Source organism: Pseudopipra pipra, chromosome 4 (genome assembly GCF_036250125.1).
Source record: "Pseudopipra pipra isolate bDixPip1 chromosome 4, bDixPip1.hap1, whole genome shotgun sequence".
In the NCBI taxonomy this organism is placed as follows: Eukaryota; Metazoa; Chordata; class Aves; order Passeriformes; family Pipridae; genus Pseudopipra; species Pseudopipra pipra.
This window is the reverse complement of record NC_087552.1, coordinates 31,436,935-31,463,612: the sequence shown is the minus strand read 5'-3', so window position 1 is coordinate 31,463,612 and position 26,678 is coordinate 31,436,935. Positions and strand designations below refer to the sequence as shown.

At 41.7% G+C, this 26,678-nt stretch overlaps 2 protein-coding genes across 6 annotated transcripts in view; both read right to left on the bottom strand.

Annotated features, from left to right (window-relative positions):
* Positions 1-17,206, bottom strand: part of FHDC1 (FH2 domain containing 1) — a 36,205-nt gene extending 18,999 nt beyond the window's left edge. Inside the window, exons 1-4 of the mRNA XM_064652250.1 lie at positions 17,120-17,206; positions 12,098-12,730; positions 5,221-5,282; positions 4,543-4,645 (exon numbers count right to left, since the gene is read on the bottom strand). Coding sequence (XP_064508320.1) covers positions 4,543-4,645; positions 5,221-5,282; positions 12,098-12,580 — 648 coding nt within the window. The 5' untranslated portion in view covers positions 12,581-12,730; positions 17,120-17,206. The remainder of the gene's footprint in view (positions 1-4,542; positions 4,646-5,220; positions 5,283-12,097; positions 12,731-17,119) is intronic.
* Positions 17,207-22,676: 5,470 nt separating this feature from the next.
* ARFIP1 (ADP ribosylation factor interacting protein 1) overlaps positions 22,677-26,678 on the bottom strand; it is a 41,059-nt gene continuing 37,057 nt past the window's right edge. For all 5 annotated transcript variants that reach the window (XM_064652247.1, XM_064652243.1, XM_064652244.1 and 2 more), the window contains one exon: positions 22,677-24,268. In XM_064652247.1, coding sequence (XP_064508317.1) covers positions 24,113-24,268 — 156 coding nt within the window. In that variant the 3' untranslated portion in view covers positions 22,677-24,112. The remainder of the gene's footprint in view (positions 24,269-26,678) is intronic.

Sequence of the window (26,678 nt, the reverse complement as noted above, 5' to 3'; positions counted from 1 at the left end):
TCATTTTTGAGCTACCAGTAACACTCACAGTGGGATTTTACTTTATGGCATAAAACAGGTATGTTGTACTTCTACGCAGGAATAAACGTTTTCTCTGAGTTTTTTTTATTTAATAGTTCCATGCCACTGCAAATATTCAGAGCACTCACAAAAAAGACAGCTAAAAACCACCAAACCCCCCAAAGGCACCACAGTGGAATCCATCTTCAAGGAAGGGCGTGTGGGAAACTAATGTATTAGGCAGTGAGGCATCATGGGGCACAAGCCTGGGCAGTGGCAAACCACCATGAGCAAATGATAAAAAGACATGGAGAAAAACCTGCAGGTTATCATAAAGGGCAAAAAAGGAAGCAGGAGATGAAAGCTTTGAAGGATGGTCAGCCCTATACAGCAGTGGCTGAGAAAAGGAGGGGGCAGTTAACTACACAGACATGGTTTGAAAAGGGTAGAGCTGTCTGACAGAAACAGTTCCAGTACAGCAGGTGACAGATGACTAGGGTTTGAAAACAGAGTATACAAGCAAAGGACAGGCTTGAGACATCACAAAGGAAGTTAAGACATTGTGTTGATAACCTGGGCGTGCATGTGTGTGGGTGAGCTGATTACCAGTATGATATGCTCTCTTCTGTATGTATTTAAAGTACAAATTCAGGCTATTCTAGCTCGTTAAACACTGGACTCTCAGCTTTTACCAGTCTGGGCCTGCTGAGGAGTGCGATGATAGGCACATAAAAGCAGCTAAAAGCTCCTTCTCTGCTTTGGTCAGGATGCCAGTAAATAAAAGCTGTCAGCCATTTCAACGGGATATCGTTAAGAAACAGTTAGGAATCTTTTTAGAAGTGATACAGCAGAGAAGGCCATTCCTTAGTTAAGGTTCCCTGGGAAAAAAATTAACTGAAAAAAAGGATGAAGCAGAGGAGATTCCAAATAGGCATTTCTTTCTCTTACAAAACTGCTTAGCACAGTATGGTACAAACAGCAGGACTTCTAAGAAGGCTTATACAAAATCAGTGATCTTATCTTACTTGTTATTGTATTGAGAATTTTTATACATCTGCTTGGTCTTTTTATTTAGCCACTGTATAGTGGCCAGACTGGAGACATACCCACAGCCCTGAACAAAACATTGAGCGGAACCTTGCAGCAAGCTCCAGGTTTGCCAGCTTCAAGTATTTGTCAACTTTTTCAAATTCAACATTTAAAAATACCCAAATGTTTTCAGTTTTATGAAAGACTTCACAGCAGTGCCAATATTTCAACAGCAGTCTTATTCAGTCTGAGAAAACCATTCAGTAAAGCCAGTATTTGCCATTTATACGCAAAAATCCCAACAGATTTGATAGTTGTTGGGATTTTTCTTAGAAAACAGCTAGAAAATTACCAGCACCGACACCTATTTATGCATATAAATAGGGTTGCCACAATACAATACCAGAAATAAAAAGAATAATTTTAAGGACAGCAGATGATAAATGTATTTGTTAATGCAAGTACTTAGCCTATATTGTAAAAAAAGCTGGAACATCCATCAGGTACCAGAGATACTATCAATTGAAATTATGCAAAATGTGTCACAAATGTCAAACTACTGACCAGGGGCACATTCAGGTAATGTGACTGTGTATCACAACACTTCTAGATAAGATAAGATTAGACTACTGGCATTTATTCACATTAGATGAACTGTAAAGGTCATGGTGAAAAAGAAGAAACTAAATGGCCCAGAGTTGCCCTTTCTACAGCTATGACCAGGAAAAGGATTCCTCTCCCTTCTTTCACTTTTACAGACTAAGGATTTATGGTGCTGTATAAAAGAAAAAACGGAAGACATTTCCAAACACAGTTACTGGTTTAGATCACAAGCACAGCAGCAGGTAGTTGGCTCTCATTCCAACGTGCAAGAAACCTGTGCTGCTGGGAAATGTGACTGTAAAAATACCTGAGCTGCTGAAAAGAGCATACAAAGGGGAACTCCAGAAGCCCACCTATGGTTACACCAAGGCAGTTTGCACTGGTAACTGAAGAGCAACTAACCTTTTAGGATGCTTAAGTCTCTGCTCACAGTAATTCTCAATCCCTACAACAACAAAGGAGGTCTTCAGGAGAAGGGGAAGTATCTAAAGGGCAATCCCAGGGAATCCTTGCTGAGGACAGGAATTGTGTAAGGACAGGCCAATGTGACGACACCTTGCCAAAGCTGTCTCACATGATATGACAAAAAGAAATTAGGGAGTGTTAAACAAAAGAGGGAACAGAGAACAAATAACACCAATTTACCTGGTATCTCTAGTTATTCTGGATTATTTATATGTGGGGTTGTATATTTCTGATGCCTTTCCCTTGGCAAATGGTGAATCACTATTCCAGGGGACAGGTATTCAGACTCAGAGGCAGACAATGAACATACATTTAGGAAAAAAACACTGAAAAAAACAAATCTCAAAAGCCCTGAGGTTCATAAAAAGAATGAATTTTTTAACTGCCTACACTAAAATTTTAGGAGCCACAATAGTAAATGAGTTATTGGACCCATTTATTCTTTGACCACTTTGACCATGAAAACATGAAGGCATGGAAACATTTTTCCATACCAGCAGAAGCATCAGTCCCTTACACTCAGGATTTTCTCCCTATCTTGCCTGCCACCATCCACCCAGCTTTGAAGGAGAAAACTCCCCAAATGTTAAATAACTATGGGGAGACTAACAAAGAGAACAGAAGTTTTTCCTTTTTCTGATGCATGGAATTAATTAAATACACACAAATACCTACACAGTGGAAACTAGCCTCTTTCCAGCCTTCCCTTGGGAACAGCAACAAATCTAATGTCTGATGTCCCTTAATTTCTAATACTCTACCACACCATAAAGTATCTTTTATTAATTTCTCAAGTGACTCCTTAAAAGTACTTTTTAAGTTCTCTGGCCCCACTATCTTGAGGGGCAGGTCTGTTGTCAAACCATATACTAGGACATAAACACACCTTTTCACTCTTAGCAGCACCTCCTGGATAGCTAAAGCATCTACTTGAGTATTGCAGACAAAATTGATTAAATTCAATGACTTGCATAACAGTTCTAGCTGGACAACAACATTTGTATCACACAGAAAACATTATTTGAAAGATTTTCTACTTGTCATAAAATAACAACCAAGATCTAAACCAGAAAAAAAAAAGAAAAAATACTTTTCTTTCCATCTAATTTGCTGTACATACACAAAGTTAACTAGAAGACACTTTAAGTTAGCACTCCACTGTTCACCTCTGCCTGACTCCTTCAGAGGAAGGAGATAAATTCTGTTTATAGACAGGAATATGTACTACAATTCAAACAAAGAGGGAAGGGGGAATAGGTTTGAGGTCCCAGCACTACTGTTGCCTTTCCTTTTTTTTTTTTGATTAATTACATTTCAACTTGTTGATATCCCCCCAATGCCAAACGATATCTTAATCAAGTATAAAACCACAATTTTTAAAAGATTCTCTGCAAAGGCACTCAATTTAGAGTTATAAATTTGACAGCAAAACAGTATAACGTTCTGCTGTTGACTGGATCTGAGATTTGCTGCTGCACAGAGGAAACAGAGTGCTTCCTATGACCTTGAAGTGGTAAAGCATGTGAGTTGAGGTTGATCTGTATGTGGACTTTAACTTAGCAATTTCCCAAGTTTCAGCCATCACTTTGATGTGAAGCACTCAAGCAATTCTAATGCTAATTTTGTCGAGTTTGTGGTTTACATTACTCTCAAGTGCATACAAATGGGTCAGTGCAAATATGTGAGCAGACAAGGAACTGTACATCATTAAGCAGGGCTCCCAGGTCAGTCAATGAAGCTTCACCCTATGAATAGACTTGAAGTTTGAGATTAGGAGGGGAGAAAGCTGCACGTGCATGTTGGTCATAGGAGAGCACGAGAACATTGAGAAGGTGCTGTGGTAATTCTGTGCCTTCTAACATGTCTCCTTTGAGCATGAAGCTGTGTTAGCAAATTCAATGGGTGCTGCACACTGGAGCTGCCTTTCTACACTGTTGAAACCGAATGACCCAGGCCCAGGAGCAGGCAAATCCCAGATGCACCAAGAAGGCAGGGAACCAGAAGGCAAAAAGACAGTAGCATAGGGATACCAACATTCAGCTCACAGGCACTGTAATGGGAAAGCGGGAGGCAGGTGCCAAAGAAGTGAAATTTGTTTGCATTAGAATATACTTTGATTCTGAGTTTTCTGACATCCCCAGAGCAGAGCCATCTGCACACAGGAGGGTTCTAGGTCTTGCTAAGATGTCAGTGGGACAAAAGAGACCATCACAAAAGCTAAAGAATCTTAACAACTCCTTAAAAGCAGGTGAAATTACTTAATGTGAGGGGAATGACTACACTGTGACCTCAACACTACATGTCAAATGAAGATTAAATATTTGCATTCAGTGGTTTCCTATGCCCTGGCCTCAGGAAGGCATCCTCTTTCAGAGACCGTCTTGTTGGAATTCCAGGCAGTAGAACTCTACAAAAAAATAAGTTCCATGTAAAACCATTATTTACCTCCTCTGCTTCTGGTAATAATTTAAGAAATTCATGTAGCAGTTCAGAACCATAGGGCTGACTTCTTCCATGATAAATATCTTCAATGATGGATTCAGCAGACCTTGAAAAAACAATTGAGCATACATATTTCTAACACTTGCAGGGCGAATAGTTACACAGATTATAAAAAACGTGCCTGGGCTACTCAGTGGAATTACAGTGAGGCTATGGATGCATCAGTGTCCACAGTAGCACTGTTCTGACACCACTTTCAGGGATGCCTTCACTGAAGGGCAACATTTTCAGCGAATACATATAGCAATGAAATAGCTTGCTCTTAAAAGTTCCTCACGTTTCCCCTTTCTACTAATTGTTTATAAAGAAAGGAAGCCAGTGAAAGGCAGTTTGCATGCAGTATTGCATGAGATACAAGAGCTTCCCTTAACTCTTAACTAACTCCCTGAAAACTGACTTCCACTGGTTAACATTAGCAAACTCTAAATGATTGGTGCTAAGTCATAAAAGAACTCAAAACTAAACATATTAGAAAACAAATTATGTCAAATTACGTTTGACAAACCTGAACAGAACTGTAAACTCCACAAGGAACAGAGCACAATATACATTTGATGAGCACTATAAGGAATTTCACACATCTGTAGCTTGCACTAGCTGCACAGAAAAATCAAATCTTACTTTTTGAATTGTTTGAGAAATATCCCAATATTCATACTTCTCTTTGCATCCAAAATGGAAACCTGGGAGAGAAAGCAAGAGAGATTAAGCTAAGAATACCTAGGAAAATAGCACATAATGCAGATATTGTTTCTTCAATTGCTACAGATAATTGTGTTCAGTTGCCACCAAATCACAGGCCAAATGAACACACAGTCACTTCTCATCAACAAAGATCATATATTACAAAAGTAGTTTTTACTATGGAAATGCACAGCACACTCAAACATCTTTTTCCAAGTGCAGCAAAAAAAAAAAAATCCACAGCAACATGTATGGAAGGAATCAATATTTTTATTTCATTACAAAGTAAAAACATTCTTCTTGCTTATTTCATACCGCTGCATCTGTGAAATGTTGCTTATCAGGTAATAGGTTGTATTGCATTTGAAGGCCTCGAGGTTAGGGAGCACCACACTTCAAAACCCAAGTTATTTCAGAGGTTTTATAACAAATGTGAGGATGGGATTTCTAAGCAGAGGTCAGTACGCACTAATGATTTCATTCATGCAAACTAACAGCCACGCTGATCCACAGAAAGATAAGTAAGTTGATCTTGAATCAAAACCTGAGACAGATAATGCTCAAAAGGAAGCAAAAGGAAATCCATAATAAAATAACAGTCTCCCCCTACTTTGTATTTTAAAGTTGATTTGCTGCATCATCTTATGTGTATAAACTCTGGAGACTAAGCAGAGAAAAAAAACCCACGACATTTTCCACTAATTAAAAAAAAATTAAATAAAAGTGTTATCTCTTTTTCTTCCTGTAACAGTATACAAGCTTAAACCTGAGAAGTTTGACTTGTTTTAGAAATTGTATCCTTAAGGTTAAAATTTTACCACAGCTATTTTGGTGATAACAGTTACAAAAGTCATGAGATTTACAAGGACAAGAGAATTGTCTCACCTTAACAGTGCCACCTTGACTGCTACAATAAAACAGCTCAGTACACATAGATGTTCAAGACTACTATGGGACTCATGTTTGAGGTTTTGACAACTGGAAAGGCATTTTGACCTCTGTGACGGTGCTCAAATTAGAAATACATATATAAATGCAACATTGGCATTGTCATGAAATTGAATTAGCTTGCAGTCAGCTGGTGACGGCGAAAATATAGGTATGGACTATCCTCAGCATACACCCAGGAGACAGCCTCCTCATCTGCTGAAAAGAGTGAATCATACTGAAAAGTTTTCTGAGATTCTGGAATTTCCTAACTTCTGAAAACAACAAAGACTAGAAAACTCAGGAAATATCAGCATATTAGTTTCAATTAGATTAAATTAGATTGCTAGCCTGAAGCCCTTCAGTTTTAGCATACGCAAAGATAAGAGGACACATCGCGGTTTATTCTCCTGTTATCTTGGGAGTTGAGTGGCCCCTAACAGATCATTAAGGAAAAGCCCCTTAACACAGGACCTGTTCAACTATCTCTCTGCCTGCAGTATCTAATCTTTTTCAAATGTTTTACTGCAGGGACCTCTCACTGACCTCTCAAACTGTAACTCCACTCTCCAACTGCTCTGGTCACTCCTAATTCTCTGATTTCTCTGTACTAAGCCTATAAGCTTTGCCATCACAATTTGGCTTTTGGTTTGCTGGAGATTTTTAAACATGTTCACAATTAACCTTCTGTATATATTATTTTCAGTCAGTCACTAACTGCTAACAAGATGACTGACCATAAGTTGGGTAAAACTTTGGTTTTTATGGCACAACTCGGATTTACAGTACAACCTCAAACAAATTAGAGAAATTTTAAACATCTTTCTGTGAAGAAAAACAACAGTCAGGAACATATACAGCTGCACTTGTATTATCAGTACAACATAAAAATGTCATAGCTGTTCTTATGTACCAGGATTTTATACACAGTTCTTGCTCTGTATATGCATGTACACAATTTTTCCCCCTGATTTCTTGTTTAAGCACACAATCAAAACACATCCCAGGTTTTGGTCATTCTTGGCTTGGTGTCTACTTTGAGCTTATCCAAAGTGTTTGAAAAAGCTGTCATAACTCCTTCAAGGAGTCTCCAGATGGGAGTGTAAGGAGGAGAATAGGGGAACCTGGCAAATATTCCATAAATACTCTACTCCTTGCACACAAATACGGTATCATCCATCTCACATTCAGTTGCATATTAGATTCATAATCTTAGTCTCAACATCTGTTTGCAATGTCTACTCTTCTTCTCCCCTGAGATTTCATTTGATTTCACCCTTGCAGAAAGCTGTCTGCTGTTGCTTTTCACCCTTCAAACATTACTGCAGCTTTTTCTAAATTCTGCTCAGTCTGCTCCTATCTTCTGTTCATAAAGGCCTTCAACACTGGAGCCGGCACAGCATGCTCCAGATCTCTGCTTGCCATCTAAAGAGATTTTAAAGTGCCATCCACCAGTAATACCCTTGGACTTACTGACTCAAAGTTACACTGAACTGAACTGAAAATTGAGAACAGACATTCCTATTCTCACTGGGATTCTTCATATCAAAGAAAACTCTCATATGGATTTTATGATTTACTTTAGATAAATTCAGGAGAGCTTTCTCCATTCTCATCTTCTTCAACTCTCTGAAACTGGAAATACTACAATTCCCTCAGACACTTTCCATCATGTCGACACCTGCACTTTGCCATTCAATGCAAAGCATCACAGGCTCACACACTTGCCACTTCTGCTTCATAAACAGTGCAATCTTTAAAGCAAGGACACCGATTCACGGACACCAATTCACTCATGAATCTGCTTTTCATCGCCATAGTATTCAACCCAGCATGTTTCCAAAATCTGCAGCAGGCACAGGTAACAGAGCCTCAGTTCAACAAATGTTAATCCACCACTGAAATGTTCACTGTTTCAATGTATTAACAGAAGGGGAAAATTAGCTTGAGTACCATGGTGGAGCTGTGATGATGGTAAGATGATATCAGCTCCTGAACCCTGACACAAATTTGCAATCAACACGACAGATTCAGAGGAGTGTTCTGGGAGACATAAAAAGCCTCTCATCAAAACTGGCTTTGTAGTGACTGCAGAAATGCAACAGGAGTTTCTTGCCATGAAATCATCAATGAGGAACAGGAACATGAACATGACAAAGAGGATTTATGACAGATTAGTGAAAGCAAAACATTGTATGTATTCTTTGCATAAGAACAATGGGCTTTCACATGGTGGGATACAGTTTACAAATCAGAGCAAGCATGGAATATCCTGGTGGCTCAGGCTTGGTGCTGAAGGTTAGGAAGAATATAAACAACTTCCTGTTTCAACTTCCACTTCACTTTACAATGCACTAAATCACTGTCGAGTTTAATATTTTGGCCTCTATTCTCTGAGCCACATGCACTGCCTGGAATAGTTGAGGAAAGGTGTACTTCCACAGTGCAGCAGAGTGAACCTGGCAGCTTACTAAAGGGCTGTCCCACTCCATGTCATTCTCCCTTGTCACGTTCCTAACCTGCTCTTTCCCTCAGGCAGGCACTGGTACTCATCTCATTTGGTTCTTGCTGTTAGTTCTTTGCTGGATTAACTGGTTGAATCAGCTTTCAAGAAGGTGGAATGTGCAGCAGAGCCAGCACAGAGAAAACAGAGAGAAGGCATGTTTAGGAGAGGGGACAAGAGACATCCTGTTCACTCCTTCCCTCTTCCTTCTCTTTCTTCCTCTCTCCATTGTACAGGCGCTGGTATTCACTGCAACCTTTCACAAGTCATCAAAACTCACTAAAAGAGCAGAAAACAAACGAAGAACCTCACGGCATTCTGCTGAGCTACTTACTTAAATATGTTTACAGAGGATCCAGTATCTGTATTATATTTTCCAGTATCTGTCCAGAGCCAGCAGACATATGGGGTGAGGTAAGGGACAGGAGCAGAGGGACAGTTCGAAGGACAAAGCAAGACCAGCTCCTCTGGTTGACAAGCTGTTCTGCCCACTCTGCTGCCAGGCTTGCTATAAGCCTGGGTGAGTGTATTTTGTGCCATACTGTGACACCACAGAAGGAAGGCGAAAGTAAATTGGCGTGTAAACTTTACTTCTACACCCCCTATTTTTCAGAGGCTCAAATTACATGGAACCATAGGGCAAATTAAGCCTTTAGTCAAGGAAACATGTTAATTAATCTCCTAAGGGTTTGGTGAGGGATTGTTTACAAAAAGGAAAGCATTTGCTGTAGGAGTTTTGACTCAAACCTCAAAAGGGACTTCTGTTATAATGACAATGTTACAGCTAAATTCCCTGTATAAATCACCAGCGAGTGAGGAATTAAAAGGACATGTAGTGTTGTAAGCTCCCACCCGTGTAGGACTTCTCCCAAAACTGCTCATAACTTTATAACCAACAGCTATCTCTGGAAAAGGTATGAACCCCCTAGTCTCCTCCACAGTCTCTCCTCAACACTGGCTGAAGAGTCACCCTTTACCACTTTCACTGAAGCTACACCACTGCACTGAGGGGAACCCCACTGCAACAACAGAGCACTCTCCAGCCACGCACTTCTGTACAGCACTTTGGACACGTGCTGCTTTTTTCAGATTTGGATCTAAGTGATAGTAGAGTTCAAGCAATTGAAGTAATCTTGAAAATTCATTGCTGACATACTATGCCAACTGGGCTAATTCCACTGTTTAAACTCCAAAGAGTATTTTCACTGCTAGACCATAAAGCACTTTCTAAAATCAACTAAGAACAGAGGTAACGAAACAAAAAAACATCTTGTCCATCTTTCCCTGTCAGCCAGTAACACAGCCACAAAGAGAACTACAGCTCCCTCAGCCCCACGCTAACACGCTTTCCACAAGGTCACACAGACACCATGTACCTCAGCCTGCCTCCAACTCCTTTCAGCCTGTGTAGGCTGTACTACAGTGAGTTGAGGATAATCATTCTGCACTAAAGTAAGCGAGCAGCACCTGACAGCATGGACGATGGGAATCACAAACATTTCCCATGCCTCAGACCTCCAGACTCCTGCTGAACAATGCCTGTCTGTAGTCACGTTAAGCAGGTGAGCTGTTGCGCATCTGTACTTCCGCACTTCCAATAACACATAGCTCCTCGGGATTATCTCCTTCCCTCTTTGCTAAGCAGATAGGACTGCAAAGTCCATTAACACATAAGAAATTGCTCGTCACTGTCTGACACACTGCTGCAGCATGCTTGACAAAGCTTAGCAACGGTGTTGAACATTTTGTCACTTAAGTGGCATCACTCAGAGGCAAGTGCTGTTGCCTCACCACCTGCCACGCGCAAAGTCACTCAGGGAGCCCCGAACCAGTGTGCACAGGCATCAAGCAGTGCAGATGCACTGGACCACCATATCAGCTCCAGACAGATGCACAAAAACAATTAACTTGCAGCAAGGCAGGTTTTTGTTTCCAAGGCACTGTATCTTGGTGAATCCCTTATTTTGCAGGCCTCTAATTTTCATCTCTAAGGCTGCATGAGTTCTGGAGCACACTGGGGTTTTTCTCTGCGCCAGCTACTGCACCACTATGAGCCACATTCTGTTTTATGAAACTTATTGTAATTTTTACCAGAACTAGATCTTCACTACACAGCAGTTCTGAAAGGGGAAGCTTCTAAGGAAAACACAGCATCTGTAAATGGCACAGGAAGTCCACTCACTACACTCCTGATTCGAAGATGAACATAGCCTGAACACAGCACAGAGGTAATGACTACCTCTGATGATGGCTCCAATTACTACTTCCCGATGTCAGGGCTTCAGAGCCTGCAATACACATGCCTTTCAAAACCTTTCATTTTAGTCTATGTACAACATGCAAGCTATCAGTATACTGGTTTCTCATCTTGTCCCTGCTGATCTTATTTTGACATCTCACGAATCTTGCAAGATAGCAACTTTTAGTCCCTATTTTCTCACTAAAAACTGATGCATTGTTACATGTCTTAACCCCATGCCCTCTGTATTTTTTTTACAAGCTAACATGTATGTAGACACACACCAGTGATTAAGTCTGCATTTCAGCCCTCCAATTACTTCACAGAAAGATCAGTTGAGACAATTCAATTCAGGCTTCACAAAGAGCCTGTCTATAAATGAGGATTTAAGAACTAGAAAAGCTACTTATCAGTTCACAGAGAGTGGTTGAACCTGAGAGTACTTGGTATGTAGCACCTCACCACCAGAACAGAAACCAGTGACAATCTTCAGATCTTGTTAGAAGGTTATTTTAATGCCCAGAAAAAGCAGGGTAGATGAAATAAGGTTTTCATGAGCAGGAAAGCCATGTTTATGAAAGGTGAAACTTTACCTCAATTAAATAACAAATACCCTTAATCACTACATTATGTTTTATATCCTTGCTGTCATTCTGGTGCTTCCCTTCCTGATGTCTCTAGGACACCAAGGGTATATACAGCATTAACCCTTGCAACAGGACCCTCTTCTCTCCTGCCTGGTGCATGTTTGCATGTACAACATCTCATCTGCACCACAGACATAGGGAAAGAGCTGAAGAGAAAGGCAACAACACACCTATGTTCCACACTGGAAACTCAAGGGCTATCCAACAAGAGTAAATACAGATGCCTTCAGCTCCCTCCACTTATTCATATTTATTTTAACAGGTGATCAAATCACAGCACTTACCAAGTTAAAATAATAAAACACTGTTAGCTCTTTGAAAAACAAATATGTGCCACTAAGAACAAAGAGTTTATCCTTCCCATCGCTCCCCTCTCCTTCAAATCAAGACAAATTTGCCGTAAGGATGAAACTTGACAGAGAAAGAGACAAAGGCGAGGCAGAATTCACATAACTCCCACAGCATTATGTAAAAAAGAGGTTATACTTCAATTCTTACCTCCTCTTTAGTCTCTTTAAACGAAGACTTTGAAGATCGACTTCGGGAGTCCTGGGGCTTGGTTTCTTCCTGCTGCCCAAAAAGTTCCTCAATTGTCTTTGTATCAATCTGATACTGTGGTCTTGCAGCAATTGTCCAGATGTTGTTTTTACCACGGACTTGTTCTTCAGGGATAGTTTTCCAGAAAAAGCTCCGCATTCGTTTTTTTTTGCCATGGTTGTCATGCCCATTTATCAGCTGTGGAGGCAGGGGTAGGTTGGGCCCAGGCAGTGGAGGAGGGGGTGGTGGTGGAGGCAGCATTGCCGGGGGAAGTGGAGGGGCTGGGGGAGCCCCTGTGAGGGGACATGGTGGAGGGGGCGGTGATGCTGCAGGCTGAGGAAGTTGAGATGCTGTCGTCGTATCCTCGTTCATTAATCCTGTTGCAACTGGAATAGCCCCATTTTCTTTATCATTGACCAAGGAGAGACAATTCATAACATGCATTTTATGGCCTCTCCAAAGAGGAGAGTGTTACTTCCTTGGATGGGTTTGAAACATTGAACAGTGAGCGCAGCAGCCACTGGTAACACTCCCTCTTAAACCCTAGTCTGCCAGCAGCAGCAACACAAGAGGGGACTGTATCATCTTCGCAACCTACAACAAAGGACAATAGGGAGACTCAGATCAGAGAGACTGGATATTGTCCCTTGCACTGAAAAGAGACCAAAATTAAGGTACAACAGCTATCAAGTTTTTAATCCAGAAGGGAAATTTAGTGACTCAAAAGTCTTTCACAGGGCAGTTGTATAATATTTATCCACACTAAGATTTTAAATAGCTTTAGGTGCCTAGATTTCAAGAACATATATAAAAATAAGAACATCTCAAATCATGCAGAGTATATATTGAAACTACCTATTAATCTCAGTTCAGTGCAATTTTGTAAGAAAATATATTTATCGCAAATTACTAAAACAAACCAATATTATTCTACTCCTAATTTCAGATACATTTTTAAAAGTGACCACACACAGTTAGAAGATATAAGTATTAACTATGGTACTGGATTAACTGGATCAAAGAGACCCTGTTTGAATCCTTTGAATTCACGGCTCAAATCCAAATTGCATTAAAATAACAAACTATGTCTAAGATTTAACAATGTAACTTAATGTACTACTTTTTTTGCCTTTTTCACACAATCACCAATAAGGGAAAAATAGTGTGCAGTCCCTAAACTCTGTATGTTCACTGAGATGAATTTATGGTATTGCTGGTCTGGTTATACTACCTCCCAAAACACACTCAGAGAAGAAAGACCACAGTTTGATTAAGCTGCCCCTTATAATTTACTTCAGCATCTAAGTTAAAAGAGCTAGTTCAGTAACAGAAAGGACAGAGGAGCTGACAGGAATAGGATCCTACACATCCTGAGCATTGTACATATGCAAAGATTTAAATATTTAGGAAAATTTTTACGTCTAGCTTATCTCATGAAACAACTTAACAGGAATCACAATAGCTTTTAGTATTTTCTCCTACATTGTCACCTTCTAAATGAAGATGCTGTCATTGACAGCAAACCCTCAAGTAAGAGTATGATGTCCATAAAACCTACAATTTTGATAAGCCAAATCTATTGAAACAGATTTAATTCATAAGTCTCAGAGAAAACAAGTGTTTTCAAGTACAGATCAAAGAGGAATCCCATGATTTTATGGAAATTTGGAAACTATCCCCAAAAAAAAAAAAAATTGGGAATTGACCAGAAGAAAAAAAAAAGAAAAAAAAATCAAAGTGCCACACAATACAAATTCAGACAGAAGACATAGAGCCTCTGAGCAAAAATCAGTCACAGGAAAACTCAACATAAAAAGCTGAAGTAATGCACTGGCACAAGAACAACATCAAATCAGAAATTTGGCACCTATTTAGTGGTATGCCTCTTCAGCAGGGTTCACATGGAGCTAATAGCAACCCAGATCAATTTGACATTGTATAATAGTGATGAAAAAACTTCGCTATTTTTGCCAGAGATCCATCACCGTACAGGAACAAACAGACCCAAGTCACAGGAATAAGCCTTAGGGCAAATTCTCTCTTGGTCTGCAAGGGCTCAGCCACTCACAGCTTCACTGAAGCCAATGGAAACAAGCACAAAATGATCCACTGTACCTTTTCTTCTCAAAAGCTTGCACAGGTAGCAATGAACTCCTCTCTCCTGCTTCAGACTTTCTAATCTTATACCTTACATTATACAGGTATTCACAAGAAGAGAAAACGTATATCAAAACCTGTATGATGTTTAAATCATAGAAATGATGGAAAATATTTTAATGGCATGGTAAAAAGGAAAAAAGCTACAAAGAAAGTGGATCAGGATAGAGTGTTTCAAATTTAAGTCAGCATTAATACCCAGCTGCTATTACAGGGCTCTGTATGTTCATGCCTCTCCTCCCAAGTTCATGATCATAGAAGCAGAGAGGCATAAAAAAGCAGGTGCAAGGTGGTGGAAAGAGATTAACCACTCAAAGCAATTAAGTGTTGCATTAATTTAAAGAAATAGTCCACTAGGAAAAAAACTTTTCCTCCCTACTACTTATTTAAAAATTAAAAATGTATTAGCTAGTTTTCCACCATCACAAAGCAGTATTCAACATTATTATTATTTTCTAACTTGGGTTCCCACAGATTAAAAAAAAAAAAAAAGAAAAGAAAAAAGAGAGAGAGAGACAGACTGACCAACCATGCCCCTGGCAATGTGCAAGAACCTCATTTTGAAACTTTCAATAAATCCGGATGCTTTAGGAAAAACAGGATCAAATCCTAATGGAACAAAGTTGTAGGCAATGAATCATCAGAGTCCCAGCACTAACACACAGGAGTGGAAAATGACTGATCTCAGACCTGAGTGCTTCTGAGTTAGACAAGGGACACTCCTAGTGAAAGGAGTGGAGAAGGCACAGGGAAGAAAACATCTCAACCTAGATGTAAAGATAGATATATAGAACAGGAAAAACTGTTTTCAAGCCAACTGTTTTCAAGCCCTGTACTGCTTTAGATGAGGTAACAGTCAGCCAGAACCAGGAAAGGGGAAGAATCAGCATTTGGAAGGAAGGCATGAAAGGAGAGGCACGGCATAAAGGCTGGCATTCAGCTTTGTTTTCTGACAGATAAGCACGATTCAGGTGACAGAGGTCACCTGCTTGTAAGAGGATGGCAGTCTCGAGTTACCAGGTACCAGGAGACTGGTCAGAATTCCCTTCTCGTGCTGCCTCTTGGAGGAGTGGCTCAAAGATGTTCCCACTGCTCCCACCATTACTGTGGGTGGGAGAGGAGAGAAGCTGGCAGCCAGGACAGGCACTGGGCTGCTTGTTGGTATCAGCAGGTGCCTCTGAGCAGGAAATACAGCAAGAGGAGGTGGGGAACAACGCAGCCTTTCCAACTGTGAACTACTAAGACACGCTGGGACTGGGATGCGTAATAGAAGCCAAGCAAAATTTTAACTCCTAAGGAGCCTCTCCGCACTTTTCAAAGGATTAAAGAGGAAAAAAAAGGGAGTCAAGAACAAACGTTTAAGATGTCTCAATTACACTTCATTATTGCATGTTTGTTACCCAAAACAGTCCAAGAAGTACAAGAGCTCTAAAGTAACGCCTTTACTGCACATTTTAATTGCGTCCATATTTGGCATAAAAGAAAAATTTTATTTCTTTGTCTCATTCATTGTTTTAGCCAACCTAATCTAACTTGGAAATGTAATTTAAAATTTAGAGGGTGGGGACAACTTTCTCCCCAGGTAGGAAGAGAAACACTCTACAGTAATTTGTTTCTTGCAAAAAAGGCAGTTGCCACCCAGACGGACGCACACTGTGTTTGCATACACAAATCAACAGGTGAAATGCCCGATGCACTGAAGGGCATTTCATAATTCATACTGCAAGATATTACTCCCTTTAACTCACACCTTAAGTTCTCTCCTGCCCACGTTTCTGTGTCAGGCGCCCTCCAAGTTCTCACGAGAATGCTGGTTTTGACACCAAAGCCCAACCACAGTATTTGGATGTCTATATCTCAACAACTGCTGTACAAAGGGGCAAAGGGAGCAACTAGTTGCTGACTGCAAAGAGAGGAACTGCAGACACCGATAACCAGCCCCTGATCCTGCCAAAACCCGCAGGTTACAAAGAAGACACAGCTTGTGCTATCACAGCAACTTCAAACTACATCCCTTCATGCATCCAACAAAACCCCTGGTAGGGAACCACGACCCTGCCGGCCGGCCGGGATGGGCAAAGAACCCCCGAGCGGGTCCCCGCGCCAGCAGGACGGGCACGGGCAGCGGGCCGGGGGGCTCGATTCCAGCTGGTTTTGGCTTGGGGTCCCAGCTGCAGGGAAGGGAGTTCCAGTGGAGCAGCCCTCAGCCTCAGCGTCTTGTTTTCCGTCCTGGAGCAGGTGCCTGGCCCCGCTGTGAGGTCCCTGCCTCCGGGACCACCCGAGGCGCCCCGAGAGAGATCCTTACTCCGCAATTCCCTTCCACCGATGCCACAGGCCACGGGGCAGCGCGGAGGGCGCGGGCAGCTCGGCTGGATCCGGGGCAGCACCGCGCCCCGCGCCCCGCTCCCCTCGGGCTCCCGTCGGACCCGGCGTCCTGAGGCGCCCCGCCCGCAGGGAGCGCTCCCCGCCCGGCCCGGCCGGAGCTCCCGACACCCGCCCCTGCGGGACGCGCTCGCCCCGCCACACAGAGCCGGGGGTCCCCGCGGCAGCCCCCGCCACGCCGTGCGGGAGGAGCGGCGGCGGCGGCTCTCAGCCCTGGACAGCGGGAGGTCGGACCCCTCGGGAAGGGGAGCCCGTTCCCCAGAGAACGCTCACCCCTCCGCCGCCTCGGGAAGACGGAGAAGGACCCACATACGCGGGCGGCGACCCCTCTGTCCTCCCCGGCCGCGCCCCCCCAGCAGCGCGGAGCCCCCTCAGCAGCGCGGAGCCCCCCCCGGCCCGGGTAGCCCTGCACCGAGCCCGCTCCGCGCTCACCCCCTCGCTCACCTCCGCGCTCACCCGCGGCGCAGCCGCTCCGGTGCCGCCGCCGCCTCCTCCCATCGCGCCTGGCCCGCCGCGCCGCGGGCGCGCGGGGCGGGGCAGCGCAGGCGCGGCCGGGCGGGGCCGCGGCAGGTGACGGTGACGGCTGCGGGAGCGCCCCGGTGGCGGGACGGGGAGGCTCCGTGTCCCTCTGTGCCCGGCCGGTGCCACCGAAACGCCCGTGCGGGAGGAGAGCGACCCGCTCCCCAGAGCCGGCGCCGCCGCGACCGCGTTCGGAGATGCGCAGTGGCGTCTGCGGCGGGACTCGGTCTAAGCCAGCTCCTGCTGAGCTGATCCATTCACACATCCATCCATCATTTCCCGCACGCTGTCACCGCAATCACAGCAACTATCGCTATAGAAACTGGACAGCGGTGCTACCGGCAGCGCGCTCGGCTGGGGGAACGGGCTGCCCTCTCCGGCTGAAGCCTTTCGCTTTCTGCCCTCGCTCCCAAGGAAGCGCATCCCCTGTCCCATCCCGCATCCCTCACCTGGGCGCTCCCCGCCGGCTCAGCCCAGCCAGCCCCGGGGAAACAGGCAGACAAGACGGGCGCGCCGGCTCGGCCCCTGGAGTCTCCAAAGCGGGCGGTGTGAGAGAACTTCAGATGAATTTAAGATGGGATCATAGCTCGGGGTTATGGCGCTTCAGGCGACAGCGCACATGAGTTGTGGATACCTGGAAGCCAAAATACCATCCACTGATGAGACAGCAAACAAATACATTGTTCTAAAATATTTTATCAAGAGGTTGAATCCTATTTCAAAAATAAAACCATCTTCCCCAAAGGAGGAAAGGTGAAGAACTTCACTCACTCAAGTCAACAAAAACACACGCCATCACTGCTTTTTACAGGAGGCAAATTCCAAGGTGGAAACAGAAACTTTTCCTGTTCTGACAAAGAACAGAGAAAGAAAGAAAAAAACCTCACCTCCAGCGTTGCTCAGTCAGCCACCAGAGCTTCCGAGCTCAGCATATGAGAGAGAAAATAACACCTTGGCATAGCAGGGGTGGGAAAACAGGAGTAGGAGGACAAAATCGTGTCTTACTTCAGTGTGTAGTGCTCAGGGTTTGGGAGGCAGGAACCAGAGGAAGAGTGGGAGACCAGACAGCCTCCTGTGGTCCCAGGCCTGGAGCCCAGGCCCATGGCTGCTGAGGTTACACCATCCCGACTTACAGTTCTGTGGCCACAGATCTGACCTACTGGTCTGGCAAGACAGCCTGTCTGAGTCACTCAATTAAAAAAAAATAATATTAGAACAAAAGGAAAATTTAAGGAACGCAATGTCAGAACCTGATCATTTAAGCTCAAAATTCACTGTGCGAAAAGAGTTCAACTGCAGTAAAAGGCAATTCCCATCACACCACACATCTCCACTTGGCAGGCTTAGCAGCAGCTGGAGAGGACACGCTTCGCTTTGAGCCAGCATGGACATTCCTCGAGAGTGTCAGGTCACCCCTGAGGTCATCGGCGAGGAAGGGCTTTGCCGCTTGGACTGCAGCTGCCTGTGTTGGAGCCAAAGAGACTTGTTTTCATTGCTGCCAGTCATGAGTACAAATGTTCACTCAAAAAGACGGAAAGAGCAAGCCAAACAAGAGACTTGCATAATGGCATTGTATTGAAAAAGTCAAAAACCGAACAGGACAGCAGAGGACCCGGCAGCCAGTCCGGATGTGAAGTTAAACTCTTCACTTTTCCCCACCCTGTGGGTTTGTTCTCCCTGAACTTTTCCAGAACACTGTGTTAGCAAATTAAGGTTTTAGCTGATTTTTTTTCCATAAACATTTAACACTCAACAGGCAATTATTTTGCCCACATGGCTAAAATTAATCTGAGATACAAACAACTGAAAACAGGTCTTTACAGTAGGAAGTATTAGGCAACTTTAATAATAGGTAGATCAAGCAGCCCCACCTATAATAAACAACAAATGCACCTCCCTAGAACAGATAGCATTTAGATGAGTTGGTATACTACAAAACCAAAATCATATTGTTAATTTTTTAAGATTTCTAGTTAATGAAATGCTCAAGACAGTTTTCAAGATTACTTTTTTTCTTTAGCCCTTGTCTTTAGTAAACTCCACTTTAGAGCACAAATAGCTTCTAATTCTTTAGTCTGAACATGAATTTAATGACCGAAGAGATCTAATGGAAAAAAAGCAGTTTATACCATCTGAACAAAAGATGTCACCATCTTCATTACAAGCCCACAATTCTACAGTTTTAGGACCAAGCCAGGAGAAGAAGTTACTTGTGACATTCCAGTCACGTTACAACCAAGTTCTATTTGGTTTCAAAATTAAGCACTGTTGTAGTTAACCTCTCAAAACAAAACCCTGCAATTAATTACCACATAAAACTAGCATGATGCATACACACATGTAAGAAAGGCAAATCAAGACTAAAAAGGCAACACTAGTTTTTAGCATTATTTAACTCTCAAGTGTTTGAATTTAAAGCCTTTAGTATTATTTAAAAGGCAGCAAGATGTATAATTATTTAACTAGCACAGTAGGACACCATTTGTTACGTACCATTTAGTAGGAACACACTGCTGATAGCTGAACTGTTCCTGACTGAACCAATGGATTTATGCTGCCATAAACAGCAATAACAGGGCAAACCTGAACTAAAAATTTGTTTCAGGTTTATTTGTTCTATATCTGATCTCTGCACTTAATTAAGAAGTGTTATCATACAGCCACACTGGTACCCAGCTCAGCTCTACCAACCCATGTTGCAAGGGAACTCTGCAAAGATACTCCTGATCTCTCTTTCTGCTCCTCCTGGAGTATCAAATACTCCCATTTTCCCCATAGCTATTCTCTTTAAAACAGGTTCTCATAAAGAGAGGAGACTGAGTGTATCTGCTCAGAAAACAAAGTTCTGTTCACCTACAGCCATTCTGAAAAGTTCAACACATACTTTATTGAGTGTAAGCACTTAACAGAAACACACCCCCAACAGTGGACAGCACAGAATTGTTGCTGCTCCTGCTCCCTTCTTAAAACCTTTTTTTTTTTTTTTTTCAGAAAGGCAGCTGAAGTGTAAAAGGCAGTGCTTTTGTGCCAGCGCTCTCAGCTGTAGGAAACAAAGGATTTGCAAACCACAGACTGAGCTTTTATGTCCAAGGCCATTGCTCTGCAAGGTTCATCCGCTGCTGCTCTGCGTCTCAGTACAGAGGCTCCAACGAAACAGCAACACATCATTTCCACTGCTTCTCCACCAATTTATGCCCTTCTCCAAGGCAGGCACAAGCCATCCTATTGCTACTCCTACACTACAGGGTAAGGTACTTCCTTTATTCATTTCAAACTATTGCCATGATGACAAAAACATGTAAACCTGTAACCCTGTCTATCTGGCCATTTAGTTTCTACATAAGACTCCTAGAAATGAAGAGACAGGACCTTGGTGAAAATAGGTGTAGAAAGGTGAACAGGACTGCTGTCAGACACACAACTGTGCTTTCTATGTATCCCTAGCTTTAACACCAGACCAACCTGAAAGAACATAAAGATGTCAAGGAGCTATTAGGAAGGCCAAGTAACACGGAGAACTGAGAGAAATATAAACCAAGCAACAGTCAATTCCTCTCTGGATCTTCTCATACAAAAACCCCTTTCAATTTGACACAACTTAGTTGTCAGTAGTGGGGTAAGTTAAGCGGGGGGCTATCACAAAATATGAAGAGATTAATGACTAATACAAAAAAATCTGTGACTAGTACAACCCTCACACCAAGCATGCAGCATGGAAAAGATAACCAGACTAAAAAGAAACAAGCCTAAAGATAATTGCAGATGGGGAATGCTAAATAATTACAATATCTTATACTTCTTGTAACACCACAACAAGGAACAAGAGCAGATAAGCAGAGCATAAAAAGTGCATATACCCCCCATTCAGTTCAAACGGAGTTGAGGGGAACATTTAGCTTTCCTTTTACATTGCTTTGATCATTTTTTGAAGGACAGACAGTCAAGAGATAAGGTTTCTGGGAAAACCAGTTGACTGAAGATTGAAAAAAAGCTGTTACTTTAATGATGCTGGTGTGTTACTGTACTCTGCTTGTATAGACCTCTCTTCAAACCAGAAAGGTTCTTTGTAAGGAGCTTGGCAAAGCATGGGCTAAGCCAAAGAGTATTTTTAGAGCAGAAAAGCTGCTGGTAGAATTCTGACAAACAAAATAACAGGAGCAACAAGTTTCAAACAAGCTGGAAGTACATATAACTTACAGTGTGGTCACCGAGAATCAAAACAGCTCCCTGGGTCTCTGGTACAGCAGCTACAACAGCATATTTGAAAATGCTACTAATTGCTCTGAATTCTTCATCCTGAGAAACCTCATGCAACACTATAAGCATCAACAGAGAGGAAACCTTTCATGGACAAGACTCTACTAGGTGGGTATTGCCTCCTCTACAAACAACACCCCCTCCCCCATCCTGACAAATGTCTACCTAGATAAAAGCTGCATTATAACCTTAAGATATTTGTGAAGCTTTTTTGCAAGCATCAGAAAGCCTGACAACCATAATTACTTTCCATTAGAAAATCTGGAAGTGTCTTTTACAATCTCTTGATACAAGTTTCTAAATTTGGTTAGATCTAAAGAGCTAATTTTGAATATAAGATATTAGCTTGAATTATTTCATAAGCATATATATTTCAGTGGGGACAAAGAAAGTAAGTTAAAAGTACTACAACAGACTACTATCAGTTAATACCTATTAGTCAGTCGAACAGAGAACCCTCCTCACCGAGGCTACCAATTGGAATAATTGCTTTGGTGAGCAAAATGGAAGCAATTCTTCCTTCCCCCAGTCTTAAACAATACATAGACAGGTTTTAGAAGGTAATCTCTTTAGTCCAAACTTTTCATCCAGGTGAAGAGACTCTAGCAGTTTTAAGCCATTGCAAAAGTTTGAGAGTTACACAGAGCTACATGAGTCGTTCCTTCATAAGGCAATTGCAGATTCAAGTTCACTCTTACCATTTCTGAAAGATCAGTTCCTTCCGAGCCAACAACTATCCAGGAGACACAGCAAGAGCCACATGAATCTGAGACAGAAAAAGTGATACATGTTCCTTATGTATCCTTTTCCTACAGTGTTCTGAAAGCTCATACTTCAGCTGTAGTCAGTAGGCTTGCATTCTTCATCCCTGCTACAATGCATTTCCTAGAATCTCAACAGCTGACTTTTCTTACACCAACCCACCATACCTGTGCCCAGATTCAGAGACAGTGGAAGTCAATGGCTTCGTAAGAATTGTAAATGAAATTAAATTTCCTTTAAAATTTCAAGAACCACATATACTGAAAGATTTGTTTCACTACAAGTCTACTTTCCAGTTGAACTTGCACACTATTAAATCACCTGGAAATAAAACAGCATCAGCGTTACCACCTACTACTGCTTTACGAGAAATTCTTGGGGAGGGATGGCAACTCCCATAAACAGGACTAAGCTTTCATTGCAGAAGCTCTGTTCTGCTCTTAACCATCACAAGTCCAGGAAGTTTGACTGCAAACACCTTTAATATGAATACAAAATTTACATAGGATATACATTCTGGGGAACATAACAGAGCTATTACAAGAGATTCTGACAGAACAAAAACATAAAGAAGGCTCTGTCAGGCCAAGAATTTAATGAGGAATGATTAAAAAGTTTGATTTACAGTTACATTACAATTGTGTTAAGCACTGAAAACTTTAAGAATGTCAGCTGAAAGACGTTTGAACGTACAGTACATAAATCATACAATCCACACCATTGTAAATAACATATTTGAAGTATTTCATTTTACTTAACATAACAGAAAGCAACATAACATGTGCAAATGAGGACTCAATATACTGAATTTAAAATGTCTATGATAAAACTGACATATAATTTTACATTTAAGGATTACACAAATTATGGAGAAATTAAAAAATAACCTCCATGTTACTCCCATTGCTGAAGTATGCTTTTCAATTAAACAGAAAAAAACATACTGGCCCGATTTCCTCTCAAAATCATACCTGTCCAGGAAGTTTAACTAAAGCTTTAACTTGCTCTATGTGTACAATGACACAGCATTTACACAGTCTCCTTCCCCTTCTTGGGAACTGACAAACTATTACGTTGAAAGGGTTCTTGGATTATATACACTGGTGGAAAATATTATCTTATAAAAAGGCACATACCTGTGATTTAAGGCTAGTACGGTATTTGTTTCATAGAGAAAGAAACATTTTAAATGAAATTAGTACATTGCATGGTTGGCCTCACTCAGCAAACCACTTGGTGCAAAGCAAAAATTTGTGCTCAGAAGCCTCAGACTGACAGTGATTCTTGCTTTAGTGTTTTTAACCCTTTGATGGAAAGATACGTCTTTTAAAAAGGCATTTGCTGCAATTCCACTAGTCAATGAGCCATCTGCTACTGTTGCCTTATACGCAGATATTGCATATAGGCCTTATATTATTCATTTGCAAAATATTCTTTTAACTTCCTCCTTTTTTTAAAAGTCATATGAAAATTACTAAAGATGTTTTCTATAGTCATCTATAAAATACCAGATGTTGGTACAAATCATGTAAACCTCCACTTGGAAATACTTTGACTAGCCATCAAAATGACCAGAAATCACAAGCATCATTTGTCAGTGCAAATCTATAATAGTTTTTTTTCCCCTCCCTCTTTCCCTCCCCCATCCCAGTTACAGAAATAACCACCAACCTTTACGTACAAAAGGAGTGCTCTATATTTGAAATGACAGAAATTACTTTTGGTTACCTTAAAGTCACCCACTTCCCTATCAAATTCAGTTTTAGCATATTATAAAAGGGGAAAAAAATTAAAGCTGTCCGTGCAAGAATCACTACAACAGTCCTTCAACCCCAACCCTTAATTATCCTCAGATTTGAAGATTTTTAGGTTAACATTGGGTCCTCTTCTATGATCTGATTACTGTTCTTCAAGCCAGGATGGGGCATCTGCTCCAGGAGTTTTCAATTTGATGTGGAACTGTTTAAGTGTCTGTTCAAGCTGCTTTTGATTCCCAGCAAAGTACGCCGCAATGGCATTGTGGAACAGAACAAGCTGATTGTGCAATACCTTAACCTGCAGGCAAGGAGAGAGAGAGAGAGATTAAGAGGAGGAAGCTGATGTTAACATCATCACAGGTCGGTTATAAAAAAACAGGTGTATTTGAGATGCTCTGACTTCATATAGGTTTATTTAATAGAATTTTAAAAATACAAATACCAAATGCAAATACAGAATTCTTTAGCATTACAGCGATTTACAGTTTTCATAAAGTATGCTTAAGAGTCAATATCAACTCAGCATGCACAGACCAAACACAATTCACTTAAACAGCATAATGTTATCAAATATAAAAAGCTTGATTACAAGTACTTGATTCCTTGAAATTAGATGCCAAACCTCTAAGATTCCTGCCTGCAGGCCAAATGGACCTCCCCGAAACAGTACATGAAAAAGGCCTTATCTAAGTACACAGTTCATGTGTTTGCCCCTTTTGCAGCGTTGCTGTTTTCCAGCTCGTGTATACCTAAATAAAATTAAACTGATGTTTTTTCCCAGCAATATTTCTTGCCCACCTCCTGTAACACAGGATTATTTACACCACTTCATCAATAGCTTGACTATAACATTTGTGCAAATTAGTAACAAAATACACAGGTCATAGCAGCAACCAAAAACCTGGGGAGAAAGAGCACAAGGGCAGCTGGAGGGCACCACTGTTTTTCTCTTCCAGCCTGGTCTAAGATGACAAGCTATAAGGCCTTGACTGATGAAGTCAAAGTTAAACAAATGTTACATTTCCATCCTAGCACACCAGGAAACCTGAAATCTGAATGAACAGTAGTATGCTGAAAAAGCATGTGCAGTTTCTCCTGTAGCCAAACCCTGTCCTTTTTGTTCCCAAGTTTACTCTCAGCCCAGCACAACCTTACTCTTGTGTCAGAGCCCAAATCCCCACAGTGGTGGCCCTGTGCCTGTTTTCAGCCTACAAGGTGTTGAGCCCAACAGCATTTAGCCAACATAGAAGAGAACAGAGGAACAAGGTGGCTGACTGAGCCCCACAGGAGGATGTGGCAGGTAGCAAATTAAGCTTTCTCTACTCAAATTTTGGATCACTGCCTCATCTCTCAGCACAGTCCACAAGGGACAGTCTACTCCTGTCATGCTGGGAATCAAAACTGTCCTTGGGTCAGGTTTGGCCTGTGCCAACCAGTGGGCAGGCCAACCACAGGCCATGCCTGTTTTAACAGGTTATTTGGCTAATGTGCTTTTCTGAAGTGTATGCAACCTGATACAGAAATACCGTATAGTCTTCATTTAACAGAAGATCTCAAATTAAAAAAACCCCCACCATTATATTTGACATGCTATGACACTAGAAGACTGTAACATTTACTCAGAAATGTAATAAATATATTTTAAAAAATACTTTGAGAAAAAAGGGCTGTCTGTGTGTGCAGCCATGCAAGGATATATAAAAATTTCAGCACAAAGTTGAAACTTCTATCATTTTTTTTAACTGAATAATAGATTCATTTCACAAATTAAGTTTTGACTGTAAACTGACAATTGTACAGACCTTGGTATCCTGCTTAAGTGATAACTTCTCTTTGCTGGCCCAAACTTTAGTCTAAGTTGCTCTGACAATTTGAAAACTGGTATCCCTATGTTTTCTCCCTATGTTTCTCGTAATAATTCAGGCTAATTTAACTAAATACATGTCAAAGAACAGGCAGTGTAAAATGACAGTTTATTCCATCAAGAGGTTCTCCAAGGAAATACAGGAGAGATGTGTATGGTTAGAAAGGAATTCCCCGTGCCCATCATAACCTGAGACAAAATACAAGTGGAAAGTGTCACAACAACATAAAGGGTTTGCTTTTAAAAATTTAGATAGAGAGTACAGTGCTTTTCTTGAGCAGATTCTTTCATCACTGACATACAAGACTTCATGCAATCCAAGCTAGGAATTCTACACAGAAGTACATTCACTGTTATAGCACATTATTAAAATGCTACAAGAGTTTTACTCATACTGTTTATAGGAATTCAAATAAAACAGAAGTAATGAACCTACTCTCCCAGCCAAAGTTCTTCAATCTGAGACCTAATTTGGTGCTTTGTTAGGGTAGCTTTTAACACGAAGCTTCTGTGAACTGCCCTGAAGTCTTCTATAATTTTATAAATTCAGTCAGGCCTAGGCTCAAGTATGTGTGTGCACACACAAACATACACAGAGGCAGGAACTGACAGTGTAGAGGCAGATGATTTGAACTGAAAAAATATGTTTTGTTTTGGTGGTATTTTTTGAACTACCAGAGCTACCTCACTGTATGAGGTTCTATCCCCAAGCCAGATAATTGTGGTATAAGTTTTGTGATCGTTATCAAACTGGTTGCAGAGGTTCAAGGTACTACAGCTTCTGCTCTCCTCTTTCAGAAGCTGATTGCTAAGTGAATCGCAGAAGTGATAGTGAGATCTTCTT